This window comes from Pelobates fuscus, chromosome 11, assembly GCF_036172605.1.
Source record: "Pelobates fuscus isolate aPelFus1 chromosome 11, aPelFus1.pri, whole genome shotgun sequence".
NCBI lineage: Eukaryota > Metazoa > Chordata > Amphibia > Anura > Pelobatidae > Pelobates > Pelobates fuscus.
Genome location: NC_086327.1, coordinates 105,305,998 through 105,326,582, shown reverse-complemented (window position 1 = coordinate 105,326,582; position 20,585 = coordinate 105,305,998). Strand labels below are relative to the sequence as shown.

At 40.0% G+C, this 20,585-nt stretch overlaps 1 protein-coding gene across 1 annotated transcript; it reads right to left on the bottom strand.

The window, feature by feature from the left end:
- Positions 1-4,489: 4,489 nt before the first annotated feature.
- LOC134576946 (protein kinase C delta type-like) lies at positions 4,490-13,579 on the bottom strand. The gene is made up of 11 exons (XM_063435610.1): positions 13,450-13,579; positions 12,773-12,855; positions 11,699-11,869; positions 11,491-11,582; positions 10,366-10,501; positions 9,343-9,510; positions 8,609-8,737; positions 7,997-8,401; positions 7,574-7,753; positions 6,908-7,087; positions 4,490-4,561 (listed from the first exon to the last, which is right to left on the bottom strand). Exons 1-11 carry the CDS (start codon positions 13,577-13,579, stop codon positions 4,490-4,492), a joined length of 1,746 nt encoding a protein of 581 aa, XP_063291680.1.
- Between the last annotated feature and the right edge of the window lie 7,006 nt (positions 13,580-20,585).

Here is a 20,585-nt window from a genome sequence, read left to right as displayed (position 1 = left end):
GGGCGCAGAGTGACTTTGACATAGGAGAAGTCCAGTGTCCTACATAAAATGTTCGTATGAAGCTCCAGGTGATGATGACTACCATCACACTGCTTATCCGGTAAACCCCTATTCTGTAAAGTGATCATGGGATAGGAGCAGTAACCGTAGAGAATAAAGCTTTCTTGATTGGAACATCTCATCTTGGTGAGAACGGGGCCTGCCTACAGCTGGACACGTTACATGGTAAACTTTTTTAGTTCAATTTCTGTTTTTGCTAATAATTTTTTTCTTGTCAATCTTTCTTTTATCAAGGTTTTACGGCATGGTACAGACAGGAAAAGAAAAATGAAGCCCATGGAACAGCGCAGTCAGGGGAGTGGGCCTTGACAGAGCCAGGAGTAGGCAGGGGAGTAACCAGTTAAAGGGGCGTGGTTATTTGTAAATGGGGGTTGGATAATAGGAGTATATTAAGCAGCCATTTTATGAGTAAGGGACATTTTAACTAAACTGACACTTACCTGGTAATTGTCCCTCCCACCCTCCCTGTTGTTTTGGAGTTCCCGTTTGGTCACAGCGGCGGGATAGGGCTTGGGTAATTGGAAGGTAGGAGGAGTATAAATTGGTTAGGCTGGATTAGACTGGAGTGTGAAATGGTTTGTGGGTTCGAGCTCATCGGTGGCTCCGAACCAGGTGGTGTAGGGGGGTCTCGGTACACCCCTACAGTTAAAAAAGTTATGGATATGGGGCCTCTTTGGTAGGCCATGTGTTATGTGTTATTTGTTATTTATAATGTTATTTATTGTTATTGGGCGGGGTCATTGCCGGGGGTAATTTATGTACGGTGGGGGGTGGGGGTAAATTTACATTATGTGGCAATGACCCCAATTTGTTACCTTGTTTATAATAATAAATAAAGCTGTGGACTTTTATATTCCAACAGAAACGCAACTGTACAGAGGATCGTGATTATATAATACAAGCAAATAAAATCAAAAAACAATTTCTGCAAAAGGGGTACGAGGAAACAAAACTCCAAGCAGCCTTAGAAGACGTTCTCAAGATCCCACGAGAGAGCACTTTAATTTATAAAGACAAAAAGAAGAACCCAAAATGGGGCGGGCACAACACCCCATTTATATGTAGTTTTAATGGAAACAATAGGAAGATAAACAAAATTGTAAATAGATACTGGCACATCTTGAAAGATGATCCTGTCCTTAAAAACATTCTACCAGACAAACCTAAAATAATATATAGAGGAGCAAAGAATTTAAGAAACACGCTGGTAAAAAGTTGTAACAAGGACACAACACAAACCAATAAAACCTTTTTTAATATGAGCAATGGTTTCTATGGATGTGGGCAGTGCTTGGCATGCAGAAATACCAAAAGCAAAAAACGTCACATAATAGATGTGGAGCCCATTATAAACCAAAAGTTTCAAATAAAAGACCATTTAACCTGCCACTCAAAGGGGGTAATATACGTTTTAAAATGCCCGTGTAACCTTTTATACGTAGGCCGAACAATCCGCAATTTAAACACAAGAGTGGCAGAACATATAAGGAACATAAGAAATGGGGTAGAGACACACAGTGTCTCGAATCATTTTAAAAAAGTCCACAACCTTAACCCTGAAGGGCTAATTTTTATGGCGATCAAAACAGTGAAGAAAGATTGGAGAGGTGGCGACTTTATTAAAAAAATTGGAAGGGAGGAGATGAAATTCATTTACAATTTTAACACTATGATGCCATATGGGTTAAATAATGATTTTGAATTATGTCATTTTATGAATTAACATGGTACATTTTAATCAATGATTTTTTAAAGAAATGGGTTTTAAATTATCATTTGATTTTATCCATATATATTTTTAGGATATATATTAACATTGCTTTTATTGATAAGGTCTCTTTAAATGTTTTCTTTTTTAAAATATATTTAAAAGTATTATAACACACATGGATGTAAATGCAATAGTGGGAATATATATGAACAGGAATGAAGTCATTTTTGAAAGATACACAAATTAGGGATAATAGTAACATTATAAAAATAAGGTTTACCACTAAAGATTGTGTTATTTACATATAAAGTAAACCTCATGCATTAATGCCTAGAAGGTAAAACTAAGGTGACCGTGATAACACTCGCTGGAACGCAAGTGCGTTCCACTGACCGCGGAACCGGAAGCGGAAACAGAATACAAGGTGCGTTTCACCAGAATGATGATTCAGGAAGCGAGGACGCACAGTGGAACGCACGTGCGTTCCACAAAACGAAAAACCGGAAATGAAAGACCGGAAACACAAACAATTAACAACCTGAAGCGGGCGATTTAAAAACAGGAGAAGAGAGGAAGAGACAGAACAACCAACTGAGGAAGCCGTTTAACAAGGCGAAACGCGTTTTGGACATTGGACATTGGACTACTTAGTCTATCCAGGTATTTGCCTGGCACAGATTCATTTATTTATTTTTTACTCTTTGATTTTAAAGTAATAAAGCACTTTATTGGATTCACTACCCTGGACCTGGTGTATCTATTATTTCAAACCGGCAAACAAAGTGAGAGAAAGAATCCAAAGCACTGGAAAGAAGAACTACAGCACTTTAAAGGAAAACACCTCACACAGAAGGGGTTTGGACAACCTTGAATGGTCCAGAGGCATATACCACCGGAGTCATATGACGGTTTGACTCCAGGCTTGTGAGTGACACCATTATATATTTTTAAACCAAAATTTTACATGTACTGTGTTACACTATTTTGCTGCATTATCTTGTTTTTCAGAATATTTGCTGCATTGAGCTCCACCTTTTTATGTATGTATGCAACAGAAATACGGTGTCTGTAAGTTATTGGGGGTTGGGGTAAACAGCGCACCTGCCGAATAATCGACTGTGCGCATGTCAGGAGGTAGTCTGAATGACAATACATATGTACATAGTAAAATTAGCAGTAAACAGTATCAAAACAGTAGGCAAGACGTAAACCAGTTATCTCCCTCTCCTGGTGGTGGTGGCCTCTTTTAAAACATTTATTTTATAGGGGTTTTGTAAGTAAAGGCATATAACCAATTTAAAACTAATGTGATCGGTGAACTGGGCCCTAGTGGCCAACTTTGATTACAGCTGCTTGCCTTTTTAGTATGGGTTTGTAACAGCGTTATTCACTACAGCCTGTGCTGCGTGGGTCATTAGGTTGTGCTAAAGCCTTCGGGTCCGTGTAAGCCCTGGCTAATAGTGGAGGGTCTAATATATTTTAAACATATAGCTGGTTACTGTCCGTGGTGTGGTGTGATGTTGTTGCTAATACATTTTAATACCTTCTCTATGTAATGCATTAAAACTTGTGGTCATTTTTCACACAGGCAAACGTATTAAAAACAAGACCAATGATAATACTTTTTTTTTACTTTATTTTTGTTGTGCATATTAATAACAAGGATTGCATATTATAGACTTAGTGCAATGAATTGTCAGATATAAAAGTTGTTATATATATATATAGCAGATTTTTTTTTAAAGGATTAAAGTATAGAAAAATATTATGCATATTTAAATAGTTGTAGTAGTAGGAATTTGACAGATTATATGCACTAAGAGTGATGAATGAGTAACTGTAGAGGTTAACAGGTTGACATGCAAATAAACCACTAGGACCAACCCAAATGTCAAGCATAAAATGTAGAAAACATAGGCCACAGAAGCTGCTGCCATTATTAGCATAATGAGAGAATAGTGAGGGAGCCATCTAGAACGAGGCGTATGTCTCCGCTGTCCCACTCTGGGTGTCACAAACTGGTGAGATCCAACTGGTTTCGGGTCGGGGGTTCTGACAGTGTATGCCTGTAGTGTACTTTCCCTCTCCGCACTTCTTGTAGCTTGACGGTTAAATTTAGCAGAGAATCGCGCCCACAGTCAATGAAAGGCCTACGTAATGTGCTACTCATGGAAGGTCCAGGATGTTGTGGTGGCCATCTAGGAATAGTGTTTGACCCGCTGAACTTTTCTCACTCAGGCGCCTTTCAGTCATTTCAGGTTGGCACACTAGTGTAGACTGGGATAACCCCTACTGGTCCAAAGGGAGGGGGAGAATGCTGAAGTTCACAATGTGTAGTACAATGCGGTTTATGGACAGCGGGGGTCCCTCCAATGCCTGTCAAGCTTCAAGGCCGCAAACAGTGTAGAGAGGTTTTCCCAGGTCAGGGAAGCACCGATGAGTCACTCGGATCTCCACTGTGCGGTAACATTTGTTTTGCAGTGTAAAACTGCAACTTGGCAGGTATTAAAGTTATTTGTCTGACTTTGCTCAGAAGCCCATCTAGCATGTATCTACTCTGCTTGCCCATCAGCCCCACCCCCCTATGATAATACGTTTTAATAGTAAAACATCTCAAGTTTTATACAGATATATATATATATATATACATTTATTTTTTTTAAATACATTTTGTTCCACTCTTCAACTCTTTTTTTTTTTTTCTCCTTTTCTTTGCACTCAGTGTAGATGACTTTCCTGGACATTCTGCCTCCAGGTGTATTGGAGAAGATGCATGTTCTGTATATTCTCCTGAAAGACAATTAATTAAAAATAGAACAGTTAATATCATCCCTAACTATAGCCATTTAATATTGTCGGATACATTTCCAAATTTTTTTAATATTTTTAGATAAACGTTTAAAATTATTTTTTTTAGCAATAAAATCTAAAAGTGCCAAGAAAAACAAATAACTAACAAAATTGATAATTCCTGTTGGTCTCCAAAGGAATGGAAATGTAGAAAATGCTCTAAACCAATAGTATATATCTTCTACAACCACTATATGGATATCTACTCCATGTTTTAGGTTTTAGAATTGATTTTCTTTTTCCTGTGTATAATATTAAATGGAGGCCTATGTATTAGACAGCAGTTACAATAGCTATGCATGGTATTTTATAGATGTTTATCCAGCAAATCCTGATCTCCTAGACTCTCTACTGCTCAGTCAGCAGAACTTTACCTTCACTAAAAAGTTTAATAACTGACATTACATACTATTTGTCATTACATTATATTCAACCAATTAATATAATAACTGAGAATAAAATCAGCCCACTCCCACCTTGTGATCTACCCGATGCCAGAGCTCCGACACTCTCAACTAATCATTAAAATCCAAGGATGGACTAACTATCACTTGATAAGGTAGAAGTGTAGTTTCTGTATTCCCACTACAGCTGCAGAGGGGGCAGATATAGATAATGCGGAGAGTCTTTCTTTTGTCAAACAACTCCATACTAGACAAAACCATGGAGACTGTTCCCATATGCTCATAGCACATTACAATGACCTGTAGTAGTTATTGTTCTTACAGTTTCCCTCATATATGCCCACCTTTCTCCTATCAGCCCACACTTAACAATATCAACATACCTGTTCGTGCTTCTTCCACACAGAAAGCACACAATTCTAATTTATTGAAGAAATGTTAATAACACCTTATTGTCATACCTTTTGTGTGGCAATATTGGATGTTCTTCCTACACCTGTTGTCTCCTTAAGAAAGTCCTAAACGGTTCTTCCAGTTCAGATTTTCCTTATCTTTTTAAGACTCACTCTGGTCCTCCTTTTTCTTTCTTTTATTGTCTCTCTATGCTGATGATATTTCTGGGATTGTCGTCCCCTGCTACAGGGGAATAGAGGATGAGAATTACTGCAAACCGTCTACAATGAAAAGCAAAACCCGTATATTTCAGATTTGGGTCTTTATTAGACAGTATCCTGATTACATATCAAAACAAATGTGCAAGATTTCGGGGTCAAGTTTTAAAATAGTTTGGTTTTTATATTAGAAAGCCCAGGATTCTAATTAATTGAAGCAATGCTAATAACATCTTATTTTTGTACCTTTTGCGTGGCAATGTTGGATGTTCTTTCTACACCTGATGTTCTTCCTGCTCGGCCAGTTCAGATTTTCCTTTTCTTTTGTAGATTGAATTCCAACTCACTCTGGTTCTCTCTCTGCTTTGTCTTCCTTTTATTGTCTGTCACTGCAGATGGCACTCCTGATACTGTTGTCTCCTGTTAAAGGGTAGAAGGGGATGAGTTTTGCTGTAAAACGTATACAATAAACAAAAAAAAGTCAATTTTAGGTTGGTCATTTGGGTCTTTATTGGACACTATCCTGACTACACTTCAAAACAAATCAAGCTTTAAAATATATTTAGTTACTCATATTGGAAAATGTATTGAGTCACTGCTTATAACACCTGATTTGTAACTTTTGCGTGGTGGTAGGTGATGTTTTTCCAGTGCCAGATGTCTCCTTAGATTCCCTTTTTCTTTTTTGATGCAAATTCGGACTCACTCTCTCTCTTCCTTTTATTGCCTCTCACTGCAGCTGACACACCTGCGATTGTTGCCTCCTGCTGCAGGGGAGAAGAGGATGAATTTTTCTGCAAACCGTCCACAATAAACAAAAAGAAAAAACTTCCATTTTAGATTGTCCATTTGAGTCTTTATTGGACACTATCCTGATTACACATCAAAACAAATGTCCAAGATTTCAGGGTCAAGTTTTTCAAGTATTCATATTAGAATAAAGTAAACAAACAATACAAAGTCCCAGTATGTGAATCCTATTCTGCTCAGCTAGGAAGTGGGATCCCTCCTAATATTCCCACCAGCCTGCACATTGAACCTAACGTTGTTGGCTCTGTACTTGTGAGTACAATACCTATCGAGTATTATATATGTATATGTACCAGACCACATTGCACTAGGTTGTGTCTCTTTATATATTTTCAGCTATCTGTGATACCTGAAACCAAGGTCCACCTTACACTCCACCTAATCTGTATGTAAATATTCATATTAGAATGTCCAGGATTCAAATTTATTGAGTCTTTGCGAATAACACCTGATTTTTGTACCTTTTCCATGGAGGTAGGTGTAGTTCTTTCTATGCCAAATGTCTCCTGAGAAGGTCCTGGTGTTGGTTCATCCAGTTCAGATTCTCTTTTCTTTTTTGGAGCAAATTCGGGCTCACCCTCTCTCTCTCTTTTCCTTTTATTGGCTCTCACTGCAGATGACACACTTGACAGTGTTGTCTCCTGTTACGGGGGAGAAGGGGATGAGTTTTGCTGTAAACCAGCCACAATAAACAAACAAACAAAAAAAACAACTTACATTTTAGATTGTTCATTTGGGTCTTTATTGGACACTATCCTGATTATACATCAAAACAAATGTCCAAGATTTCAGGGTCACGTAAACAAACAATACAAAGTCCCAGTATGGGAATCCTATTCTGCTCAGCTAGGAAGTGGGATCCCTCCTATTATTCCCACCAGCCTGCAAATTGAGCCTAACGTTGTTGGCTCTGTACTTGTGAGTACAATACCTATCGATTATTATATATGTATATGTACCAGACCATATTGCACTAGGTTGTGTCTCTTTATATATTTTCAGCTGTCTGTGATACCTGAAGCCAAGGTCCACCTTACACTCCACCTAATCTGTATGTAAATATTCATATTAGAATGTCCAGGATTCAAATTTATTGAGTATTTGCTAATAACACCAGATTTTTGTACCTTTTCCATAGTGGTAGGTGTAGTTCTTCCTATGCCAAATGTCTCATGAGAAGGTCCAGGTGTTGGTTCATCCAGTTCAGATTCTCTTTTCTTTTTTGGAGCAAATTTTGACTCACCCTCTCTCTCTCCTTTCCTTTTATTGGCTCCCACTGCAGATGACACACTTGACATTGTTGTCTCCTGGTACGGGAGAGAAGGGGATGAGTGTTGCTGTAAACCAGCCACAATAAACAAACAAAAACAAAAAAAAACGTACATTTTAGATTGTTCATTTGGGTCTTTATTGGACAATATCCTGATTACATATCAGAACAAACGTCCAAGATTGCAGCATCAAGTTTTCATATATTTTTTAGTTATTTATATTAGAGAGTCCAGGATTCTAACTAATTGAAGCAATGTAATGACATCTTATTTTCATACCTTTTGCATGGTGGTAGGTGATGTTTTTCCTATTCCAAATGTCAGATGAGAAGGTCCTGGTGTTGGTTTGATCACTTCAGATTTTCTTTTCTTTTTTACAGTGAATTCTGACTCACTCTGTCGTTCTCTCTTCCTTTTCTTTGCTCCCACTGCAGATGACACTGCTGGAGTTCTTTTCTCCAGTTGCAGGGGAGAAGGTGCAGGTCCAACAGATGATCCTCCTCCTGTTGATATTTCTGCAGATTGGGCTGCAGGAAACTTGGCTAAATCAATCCATTTGGGGTTGATGTAACTGAACCCATCAAATAGCTTTTGATCTTCTGAATCAAGGGATTCCTCTGAAGACTCATCAGAAGATAATTCGAGCTCTATGCTCCCAGATTCTTCTAAACTCTCTGATGATGCCTATATACAAAAGATATAAACAATGATGTTCGTATATGTTAGGCAAACATCTTGCCATGCCCCCACTAACTTTAGCTCAACACAATTTGGAGCTCAGAGTTCTCTTAAAGTAAAACCATTGAAGCAGAGGAAGGTCTTTTCAAAAATATGGGACCCCACAAGTGACAGTTCTGCTTTAAAGGTTCAGAATTGTATTCATGTACTTACTCTGCACAGACTTGAAGGGGGGGTAACTCTTCCGGCCTCTAGTTCCTTCCAGTCAATTGACTGGAAAAAGGGATGGTCTCGAATATTGACGTTTTTTCCCAGGCGTTCAGATGGTATTTTGCACAGAAGCTGTAATGACGGCAAAATAAAGTAAAATCACTTCTGTCATTAATCATATACAACACATGCATTATTTCCATATAATAAAATATCAGTTTAAGTTCTAAATCACTGAAAATAAGTTGTATTTTTAATTAATTATACTTTCAATAACACATTGGTAAACATTTGTATTATCAGACTATTTATGTTACCCCAAATTACTTTATAAAGTAAAAAGGAAACATTGAGATAATATAATTAAATGAACACTATACTGTCAGGAATACAAAAGTGTTTAAACATAATTTAGGTCCCAGCCCCACTGTTAGAAAAGTAATAGGTGTGCACACTGTGCAGCACTGAACCAGGAAGTACCTCTAGTGGCTATTTGAGGAGTTGCCACTAGAGGTGTTCCTAGACTGTAATGTAAACACTGCCTTTTTTTCTGTGAAAAGGCAGTGTTTATATTAAAAAGCCTGCTGGTACGAGCTATAGACACCAGAATGATTACATTAGGCTGTAGTTGTTCTGGTACTATAGTGTTCCTTTAAGCCTTTTTAGGATATAATAAATGTAATAATTCATATCTTTCTTTTTCATGATATTATCCTATAATATACAATTAAACCCACCCTTTCTAAGATATCTCGTTCCTCAGGGCTGAGATCTGCTGGATAACTTGGTGTATCTTCATCTGAAACACTGCAGCCAAAGACATCATGCCCTGTAATCATCCTATACAAGATGACTCCAAAGGACCACCAGTCAGCACCAGCATCATACCTTTCGAACCTCAGCATCTGTCAGAAATATTGAGAGAAGAATAATTGACAAACTAGACACAGAACAGAAAATCTTTCACAGTCACAATACATTAAGATATTGTAGAGCAAAGATACAGAGGGGGATATTACAATAAGATCTGTTATTTTGTAAAAGAACTGAAATATTATACTTCTCTTTTGAAAACTTAAAAAAAAATATTAAACCGCCCAGACTCTCCTCATGGACTCGATGGTGCTTGAGTCATGTCCTTATAGGATAAGCCATTAAAAATATGATTTCCTCCCTTTCTATAATTTATTAGAGATTATTAGTGACCATAACAATAAAAGCAAAAATATGGAAGTGTTACAATATATAGTGCATTAAAATATATTATAAAATGCATAACATTGAAAATGGTAAAAGTGCAAAATTCAAGACATTAATCCATAAAACTATATCCCCATATTAATTAGTGTATGGATTAATTAATTGTGCATATTTACCATATTCTATATTGTGCACTTAATGGTATATTTTTATGCACTACATATCATTGCACGTTTGCATTTTTTGCTCATACTTTATTATATTGTGGCCATTAAACATGTGGTCTCTTTATAATATTGTCTTGTTAGCCAAATGGTTAGATAAAAACCCGATTTAGCTTTGCATTAATTTGAGCTTTCTAATTGTTTCCACCATGCTGTTGGCATAGCAGTAAAGATGGCATCTAAGGGTGCCGAGAGTAGCTATTGTAGCCATTCAGGTTTTGTTTGTTTTTAAAGTCACTAAAGTCAATAATTACAAAGTATTTGTTTTCCCACTGGCTTTATTAGTTAGTTATGTTTCAAATTAACATTTGACATCATTTACAGTTTGTCCCCTACCTCTGGAGCCATGTATCCCATTGTGCCGGCACCGTATGTGTCAGTGTAGTCAAACACATTTTCTATTGCCAGACCAAAATCCGCTATTTTCACGTGACCTGATCTGTCTAATAAAACGTTCTCCGGCTTAATGTCTCTGTAAAGAAAGAAGATCTTACAATGAGTGATAAAGCATCGAGATTGAGAAATAATTACACAAACATTAAATAGAAAGGTAAAAATGTTACCATCCAGATTACAGAGAAAATATAATTTATATTGAATAAATACAATAGATTACCTATGGATTATTCCATTCCCGTGTAGGTATTGCAGCCCACACACAAGTTCAGCGGCAATAAACCTGATAGAAAGAAACATGAATAATCTTTAGCCACATTTCATTTTAAAGCATTAAAAAATGTGCCAATCACAATGCTGCAGTAAAAAGATGGCTACAATATTGCCGGCCTAATGGTTGCACAATTTTTGCAATGCCAATTCTGAGTTGCCAAAATTAGATGATTATATATCTGGATTAAAGCAATAGTTACTAAAAGAGCTTAGTTTTATAATGACTGAATATAATCGATTTCTTTTTGCTATCTTGTATTAATGAATGATGGAGCAGGAGTTGTTTTAAGTAGCAAAAAGGTGATTTTTCTAAAAATGAAAGGAAAAAGTCAGTGGTTAGTTGACCTCCCATTCACCGCACCCACAATGAGAAGAAGCAGGTTTCCCCATACATCCAGTCTGTAGTATGAGTGACCATTCTTCAGTGTGAGGATAAGACATTGCCCTGTCAGCTTATACTAACTGCGTCTGTGGAGGTAGCAGGCATAGCAAGACTCAGCCACACAGGGCAAAACTACTACAATAAATGGCATTAAAACAAATGTCTGGAGTAGTGGAGGAAAGAGTGATATAATCATATTCTTAACCACCAGAACCAGACATTGGGGTTACTACTTGGGTACTCTAAAGTAAAGGGTGTCTCTGACGGCACAGAAAAAGTCTTCAGAAAAAAATAAATATATACTTTAAACTGTAAATTGCCAACCTATTCTCACACTAGGAGATACTACTGCTTCCCAATGTTTCCCTCTATTTCTCTTTTACTTTCATGTATCCCCCTTCAAGCATTACCTCACTGCTTCTCTGTCCAGGTTCCCATGCCTTTCCATGATTTGTTCCAGATGTCCTCCGTTCACGTATTCCATGACAAAGAATAGACGCTTCTGTTTGGAAAGAGCGATCAAACTAGTTAAACGAAGAGTCTACATAAAATCATACGTGTTGTATGTTTCTTGTAATTAAAGGGTGGATGGCTAGACATTAGATATTGTTTTCTTACCTCTGTCTGAAAAGTGGCGAAAAGGTTGGTAAGGAAGCGGCATCCAGTTGCAACTTCCAACACTCGGCGTTCTAGTAGAGTGTTGTCCATGTCATCATCTAGCAGCATATTCTTTTTAAGGATTTTCACTGCCACACTCTGCTTAGTGACATTATCTGTTGCCAACATCACCTGGAGAAGACACAGAGGAGGTTAGGACTGAAGAAGATTACTGGGCAACTTATTTCAATTATACTTAGCAAAAACTAACATTTTGGAGGATCTTTATGATGAAAGGTAGATCATTGTATATAAAATACAATAACTTCTATCTGGATATTATCAGTATCTGATATATAGACTCTGACCTTTGATTTACCATCCATGAAAGCTGGGTGGGGAACATGGTATAACTAAAACACCTATTGTAGCTAGTTTGGCAATCATTTCATTTAGTAAGAGACTTCACTTGTATGATTAATTATTAGCTACATAGTGTACCCCAAACAGTTTATCTGAATGTGGATTGACCACAGATAGAAGTGCCTAGGCCCTCCTACATTATTCAGTCCGTCATTCAGAATAAATCCAGTCATACCTGCCATATAGCTTCTACGTCTATTCATTATTTTAACTATTTATTGACTTTGGCTAAATCGTTTTTGCTTTTTTAAATTAAATTTCCTTAGAAATATTATGGGGACAATTTAACAACACAAAACAGACGCAGTTCCATGTGTTAAGTACTTATTGTTGATAAATATCCTATTGGTTTCTATGTGATTGTTCTTATTTAGTATTTTGCCCTAAAAAAGTAGCATATATTTGCGTTTTGAAAAATCTCCTCTGTAGCTATTAATTGATTAATTGATTAATTGATTGATTGATTGATGGATTAACTAGAAATATCCATTTTTATATATGCCATAGCTATTACAATATAATGTTGCTGAAAGCATTCTGAAATATTCCTTTGAGAGTGGGAACAAAGCTAAAAGGAAAAGTTTACACTAGAGGGGGACAAAGTAGAAGTTTGAATATGTTACAGGTTGGAGTCTGGGGACCTGTAGAGAGAGAGGTTTAAATATGACATACCTTTCCGTAATTGCCTTCTCCAAGGAGTTGATGGAAGGTAAACCTGTCTAATGAAAGAGCAGGCTGTTTCTCTTTATTTCCATCTATTGTAGTGGGAAAATATGGACATTTTAGCAAACGTATATAAAGATTCTTTGATATATCCTGAATAATGTATTTAGGCTCCGCATATATGATCATTTTGCTCCAAAAGGGGCCTAAAGTGCTAAAAGTGGTGCAGTCACCATAGAAACCAGAAGAACAACCAGGCACATGCCATCGGTGACTCGTCCAGTTTTACAATTTTGCACCACTTTTAGAACACAGCTCTTTGATAAACCCCCCTCAAGGACCATGAAATGTGTAAGGGGCAAACTATTCAATGGAAGTGATGGTCAAAACCAATTCACAGTGAGGACTGTGTGGAGTGTACACAATGTATATACAACTAGGAGGGTACATGGGAGTGTCCCAGTGCTAAGACACCAAGTCAACACCAAAATTGACTAAAGACTGTAAATCAGTGCATTACATATTTTATCTTAACTATCCTGTGATCTGGGTTGATGACAGTATCTAGATGACAGTATTCACTATATGAAATATAATATGATTATTTCTTTATTAATTTCCCTTTATATCACTAATAGAGACACCTACATCTATATCGTCCCTTCTTCCTATCTCTAGATTCTCACCTTTGAGGTTCTTATTTCCCGTTTGCTTTCTACTCTTTGCATTTCTGCACGGTAGTTTCCCTCTCGTTTGCTGTTTCTTTGGATTATTAGTATTTTCCTTCTTTCCCTTTTTGTTCTTGCCCTTCGTCATTATTGGTTGTTAAATAATTCACCAAAACCAAGACAAATAGGCAAAAAAGCTCAGCAAGAAAATGTCCTTGTTATCACTCAGAGGCACTAGAGAGGTATGTCAGACTACTGCAGCTTTGCATGATGTCAACCAGACTTGACTTGTGATGTCACTGAACAATGCAAGTGCTATGCTGCATCTGGACAATATATTTATCTGTATATATATATATAATGAACAAATAGAACTCCTGCGCTCCAACTGTCAAAATGCTGTACCCTGGTGCCAAGTCACAATAATAGTATAAAAAATAGAAAAAATACCGGCACTCTGGGCTTTTCCAAATGTTGTTCTTTATTTTTCTGTCAATCCAGAGGTTCAACGTTTAAGCTCCAGTTCCTGATGAAAGCTCCGAACGGGGGCTGAAACGTTGACACTCTGGATTGACAGAAAAATAAAGAACAACGTTTGGAAAAACCCAGAGTGCTGGTATTTTTTCTATTTTATATATATATATATATACACCTCTCAAAATTTGGAATTTATTTGAATCTGTTGCCCGATAATAAAATAAGCCAAAAAAGATCTGATTTATAGGAATTTACATTTTTCATATAGCTGACTGCATGTGAATTGACTGAATATCAGCCATAAACTCGTTTTACCAACAGCTGGAAGATGTTTTTGTATCAAATTCTCTTTATTATATTTTCTTTAAACAGTACAACATTTCTCCCACCTTATTTCAGAATGATAAAACAATAAATACCAAAAGATTTTAGCTTCATTACATTACAATTTTCTATTATCAAGACTACATAGAAAACACTAAATTACATTAATTGTACATGTTTTGATTGTCTCAAAATTCTGTTTTATAGGAGCTTAGTTGACATATCAATAAGTATATGTAAGTAATGTATAAATAATGAGTCCTTATGTTGGATCTTTACTCATTCTATCACACAAGCTAATACCTTATAGATACTCCACCTCTATAGATACGTTCATTCCCATCATCCATCCATCCCCATCATCCATCCATCCCCATCATCCATATACATCAATCCCCATCATCCATCCATCCATTCCCATAATCCATCCATTCCCATCATCCATATCCATCCATCTCCATCATCCATCCCCATCATCCATCCATTCCCATCATCCATATCGACCCCATCATCCATCCATTCCCAGCATCCATATCCATCCATTCCCTTCATCCATATCCATATCCATCCCCATCATCCATATCCATCTATCCCCATCATCCATATCCATCCATTCCCATCATCCATATCCATCATCCATTCCCATCATCCATCCCCATCATCCATATCCACCCTTCCCCATCATCGATCCATCCCCATCATTCATATCCATGCATCCCCATCATCCATATATCCCCATCATCCATATCCATCCACATCATCCATATCCATCCATCTCAATCATCCATATCCATCCCCATCATCCATTCCCATCATCCATATCCATCCCCATCATCCATTCTCATCATCCATCCATTCCCATCATCCATATCCACCCCATCATCCATCCATTCCCATCATCCATCCCCATCATCCATATCCATCAATCCCCATCATCCATATCCATCCATTCCCATCATCCATATCCACCCCCATCATCCATCCATTCCCATCATCCATCCCCATCATCCATATCCATCCATTCCCATCATCCATATCCATCCCCATCATCCATTCCGATCATCCATCCCCATCATCCATATCCATCCATCCCCATCATCCATCCATCCCCATCATCCATATCCATCCATCCCCATCATCCATATCCATCCCCATCATCCATTCCCATCATCCATATCCACCCCCATCATCCATTCCCATCATCCATATCCATCCACATCATCCATATCCATCCCCAAATCCATCCACTCCCATCATCCATATCCAGCCACCCACTCTCATCATCCATATCCATCCACTCCCATCATCCATATCCATCCATCCTCACCCACGCAATAAATAAGTTTACTTACTGTTTGAATCCTCTCCTCCTCCTCCTCTTCGGTCTTCAGCCTGTCAGCTCAAGCCACTCCCACAGCAGTGCTGACAGCCTCAGCACACAAAGTGCGTTCACAGTGCTTTGTGTGCTGATAGCACGTCTGAAGTATTCATCCATGCGTGAATACGTCAGACGTGAATGAGGCCTTTTTAGGGCTTCTGAACTCGGAAGTCCCTCTGGTGGCCGTCTGATTGACTGCAACTGGAGGCAGGGGCGGGCTGGGCCGGGGGGCAGGGTGGCAATTGCCCCCCAGGCCGCCCAAAATTATTTTAGGACCGGCCGCGGCGGGCCGGCCCTTTAAATGCTGCAGCCGCCGAGCGCTCTGTAAAGAGCGCTCAGACGGCTGCAGCTGCTTTTCCCTCCCCTCCCCTGTAGGTGGCCGAGCTGCACTCCGGTCCGCGGTCCCGGCCGGAGTGATGGGAAGGTGCACACTGAGTGTGCACCTTCCTGTCAGTCCGGCCGGGTACAGGAAACAGAAACTCCTGTTCCGCGCGGAACAAGAGTTTCTGTTTCCTGTACCCGGCCGGACTGACAGGAAGGTGCACACTGAGCACCTTCCTATCACTCCGGCCGGGACCGCGGACCGGAGTGCAGCTCGGCCACCTACAGGGGAGGGGGTAAGAAGAAGGGGGGAGAGAGTAAAAAAAGGGGAGGGGGGAGAGTAAAAAGAGGGGAGGGGGGAGAGTAAGAAGAGGGGAGGGGGTGAGAGTAAGAAGAGGGGAGGGGGGGAGAGTAAGAAGAGGGGGGAGAGTAAGAAGAGGGGAGGGGGGAGAGTAAGAAGAGGGGAGGGGGGCAGTAAGAAGAGGGGAGGGGTGGAGAGTAAGAAGAGGGGAGGGGGGAGAGTAAAAAGAGGGGAGGGGGAGAGTAAGAAGAGGGGAGGGGAGGACAGTAAGAAGAGGGGAGGGGGGATAGTAAGAAGAGGGGAGGGGGGACAGTAAGAAGAGGGGGGAGAGTAAGAAGAGGGGGGAGAGTAAGAAGAGGGGAGGGGGGAGAGTAAGAAGGGGGAGAGTAAGAAGAGGGGGAGAGTAAGAAGAGGGGAGGGGGGGAGAGTAAGAAGAGGGGAGGGGGGAGTAAGAAGAGGGGAGGGGGAGTAAGAAGAGGGGGAGTAAGAGGGGAGGGGGGAGTAAGAAGAGGGAAGAGAGGGAGTAAGAAGAGGGGAGGGGGGATAATAAGAGGGGGGAGTAAGAAGAAGGGGGAAGTAAGAAGGAGGGGAGATAAGAAAAAGAGGGGGGTAAGAAGAAGAAGGGGGGAGTAAGAACAAGAGTGGGGAGTAATTAGAAGAAGGGGTAAGAAGAAGAGGGGGTAAGAAGAAGAAGGGGGAGTAAGACGAAGAGGGGGTAGTAAGAAGAAGAGGGGGGAGTAAGAAGAAGAAGGGGGGTAAGAAGAAGGGGGGTAAGAAGAAGAAGGGGGTAAGAAGAAGAATGGGGTAAGAAGAATAAGGAAGGGGTAAGAAGAAGAAGAGGGGGTAAGAAGAAGTAGGAGGGTTAAGAAGAAGAAGGGGGTAAGAAGAAGGGGGGAGTAATAAGAAGAACAAGGGGGGAGTAAGAAGAACACAGGGAGGAGGGGGGTAAGAAGAACACAGGGGGGGTGAGAACACACAGAGGGAGGAGTGAGAAGAACACAGGGAGGGTGGAGGGGGGATGAGAAGAGCACAGGGAGGGTGGGTGAGTGTGAGAAGAGACCACTAGGGGAGGGTGGGGGAGAGGAGAGACCACTAAGGGTCAGTGGAGAGCTCTAAGGGACAGAAGGGACAGCTCTATAGGACAGGGGGCAAGACAGGGAGCTCTTTAACACTACGCGCACACACACACACACACACACACACACAATGCATCCCTATACATACACAGAAACACACAATGCACCCCTATACATACACAGAAACACACAATGCATCCCTATACATACACAGAAACAGAACATGCTTCCCTTACACACAGAGAAACACACAATACATCCATTACACACACACACAATGCAACCCTTACACACAAAGACAATGCATCATTTGCACACATACACAGAAACATACAATGCAAACCCTTACACACACATGCAAACACACACACTGTTTTTCTTACATACACACAGAAACACAATGCATCTCTTACACTCAATGCACACACATACAGACACACACCTTGCATCCCTTATGCATACAAACACAGATTCACACAATGCATCCCTCACACACAACCAGAAACACATAATACATCCCTTATACACAAATACACACTGCTTCCACTACACACAAACACACTGCATCACCTGCACAAACTGGTATCCCTATACACTACATACCATAAGCACACATATGAGATAACACATAAGACATCCCCTACACACTCCACTCCCTGTGAGCGAGCTCATGGGTGGGTGGAACATATAAGTGGACTTATGAGTGGGCCTTATGGGCATACTCACCGTCAGGCACTGGGGCCCAGACCTTGAGCTGTGTAAGAGGCCCCCCAAAAATGGAGCTGCTTCCAATTCTCCCAGAACGTTGAATTTTGTGACCACAGTTGCAAACAGCCTCCAGAGGTCCTGTTCTACACCAGACCAGTGGAGCCAAACTGCAGCCCATCATCATCCTCATCTAATTGTAAGTAGGCAATCTAGTATATTATTAGTGACACTAATCTATAATTTACCTCACATTAAAGGGACACTATAGCTTAATGAAGTGGTTCTGGTGTCTATAGCTGGTCCCTGCAGGCTTTTTAATGTAAACACACACTGTGTGCAGCACTGGCGTTAGTTCATATGGCAGATCATATGGGTGGGGCATTGTGATGTCACATGGGGGGGGGGGCGGCAAATTTATATTTTGTCTAGGGCGGCAAAAATCCTTGCACCGGCTCTGATCCTGGGCAGGTGCACCAGTCTACTGGTGACCCACAGGAGGGAAGTGCACTGATTGCACTGCACTCTCCTCCTGCCCAGACCCGTCTTGACCGCAGTGCAAGTGCCCTCTGCCCCTAATTTACAGTGGCTTACACTCACAACAAGCAGTGCCTAGAGCCCTTTGCAGAGACGGAAACAAAGATGTTCTGCGGCAGCTGGCCATCCTGCAAGCATTACATTAAACAGCTGTTCCCCATGCAGCCACAGATGGCGTTGTGCTGGGAGACTGTGATTACTCTTCACTTCCTCCCAGCCTACAGAGCAGCGCATGGGGGAGAGAGGAGGAGGCATGATTTAATCTTGAATAAATCCTCTAAGCAAACCTTTATAAATTTGGGGGGATCAGCTCTGTTTCCACAGTTTATTGGTGTTTACTCTCATCTCTGTATTAATATTGAGGGATGTCTAAGTAGTAACATCAGTGTGTGTCAGCAGGGCCAGCCGTTAGGGTGGGCAAGCTGTGCGGTCACGCAGGGTGCCATGACAACAGAGGCGCCCGGCGGCCAACACAGCTCACAAGTTGGGTACACCAGCATATTTAATTTAAACGATTCGCTGGTGGTCCACTGGTGCGCACCAGCAGTAGGTGCAGTCAGATCATATCCTCTCCCTCGTGGTTCCGGCGCTCAGTTAGTGATTCAGAGCACAGGCTCAGAGATTCTCAGCCTGTGCTCTGACAACAAAGAAAGTCAGAGCCGTGAAGGAGCGGGTATGGAAAAGAGCTACTGATTAGCATAACATCAATATCCGTTATAAAACCAGAAAAAGGTGGGCATGGATGGTGAACTGATTTGGTGGCGCAATGGGCCACTTGACTGGTTTTGCCCCCCAGGCCTAAGGCTGCCAGCCCTCCCCTGACTGGAGGTGTTCCAAGCTTCCAATGTAAACACTGTATTTTCATTTAATTTAAATAAGCAAACGTAATGTTTGGTTAGATTTAGCCCAAAAAGGAAGGGGTTACATATATTGTATTTTGTATGTTTATGAACTCCTGATAAGGATCATTCTGTCTTTTGAACTACTGACCAGGGCATCCATGTCTCCTGAAATTTAGAAGTAGTAGCACTTTTAGTTCTCTAACTGAATATGACGGAAACATTGCTGAACAGCAGGTACCGTATAATGTTGTTTGCAGGGGTGCAATGTTCTCCATACATCATCGAAGTTATTTTTACTATACAGTTAGAAAATTGCTGTGCTTTTATTTTCAACCTATATTTAGATACACTCTTCTCTAATCCCACTTTTATAAAGCCATTCCAATCACCACCCAGTAGTGATATACCCTTATTTAGAGTGGCCCATTTATCCATTAGAATATTAGAAAAAATATAATCAGGTATTTATTGGGGGCATAAGCATTTACCAGGATACATTCTATATCGTTAAGTTTAAAGGTAACAATAACATATCTGTCTTTCTCATCTGTTTCATGGTATATATGCTCAAGTTTGATTCGATCTGAGACCAAGATCACTGCTCTTTTATTCCTAGAATTTAAATTAGAACAAAACTTAATAGGATATTTGTTTATACTTCCACAGAGATTCTCCCTCTACAGTCCCAATGTGTCTCCCTAACAAGGCATACATCTATGTGCTGTCATACCACTTCTACATGGAAAAAACTCTTGAGCTTCTACACTTTTTTTCACACTTAACTTTCAACCAATCTAAAAGGCAAAAGAAATGGTGTGGTGTGCTGCAATTACATGTGTGAGGATCACCAATGAGATAATATACATACACTGGTTATCGGTCTCCCGAAATATACTGGTAGTATTCCAGTTGGGAAATGATATTCCAGCTTTTAATCACTTAAAAACATAAACATAAATCAAAACATAGTGTAAAACTGTTGGTTATAATGATAAACGATAAGGTGATTAATGCACTCAGAAGTGGTCCGCCACTAACAGTGGCCAGAAAGGCACATCAATAGGTCAAAAGACCAGCCACAAAGAGACTCGAATATTTTCTGAGTCAGCTCCTGAATGCACCAACGTTCCGGATCCCAAGAGGTAATAAAGGAGTGAGTTCTGGATAAGGATGTCCCAAATAGAGTGAGGATA

Excerpts from the sequence above, each read along its gene's own strand:
- LOC134576946 (XM_063435610.1), bottom strand. The coding sequence starts at position 13,579 with ATGACGAAGGGCAAGAACAAAAAGGGAAAGAAGGAAAATACTAATAAT. Across the intron at positions 11,870-12,772 it reads GAGAAGGCAATTACGGAAAG|GTGATGTTGGCAACAGATAA; the intron begins GTATGTCATATT and ends TGTCTTCTCCAG. Across the intron at positions 7,088-7,573 it reads CACCTACCACTATGGAAAAG|GAGACAACACTGTCAAGTGT; the intron begins GTACAAAAATCT and ends CCCCCGTAACAG.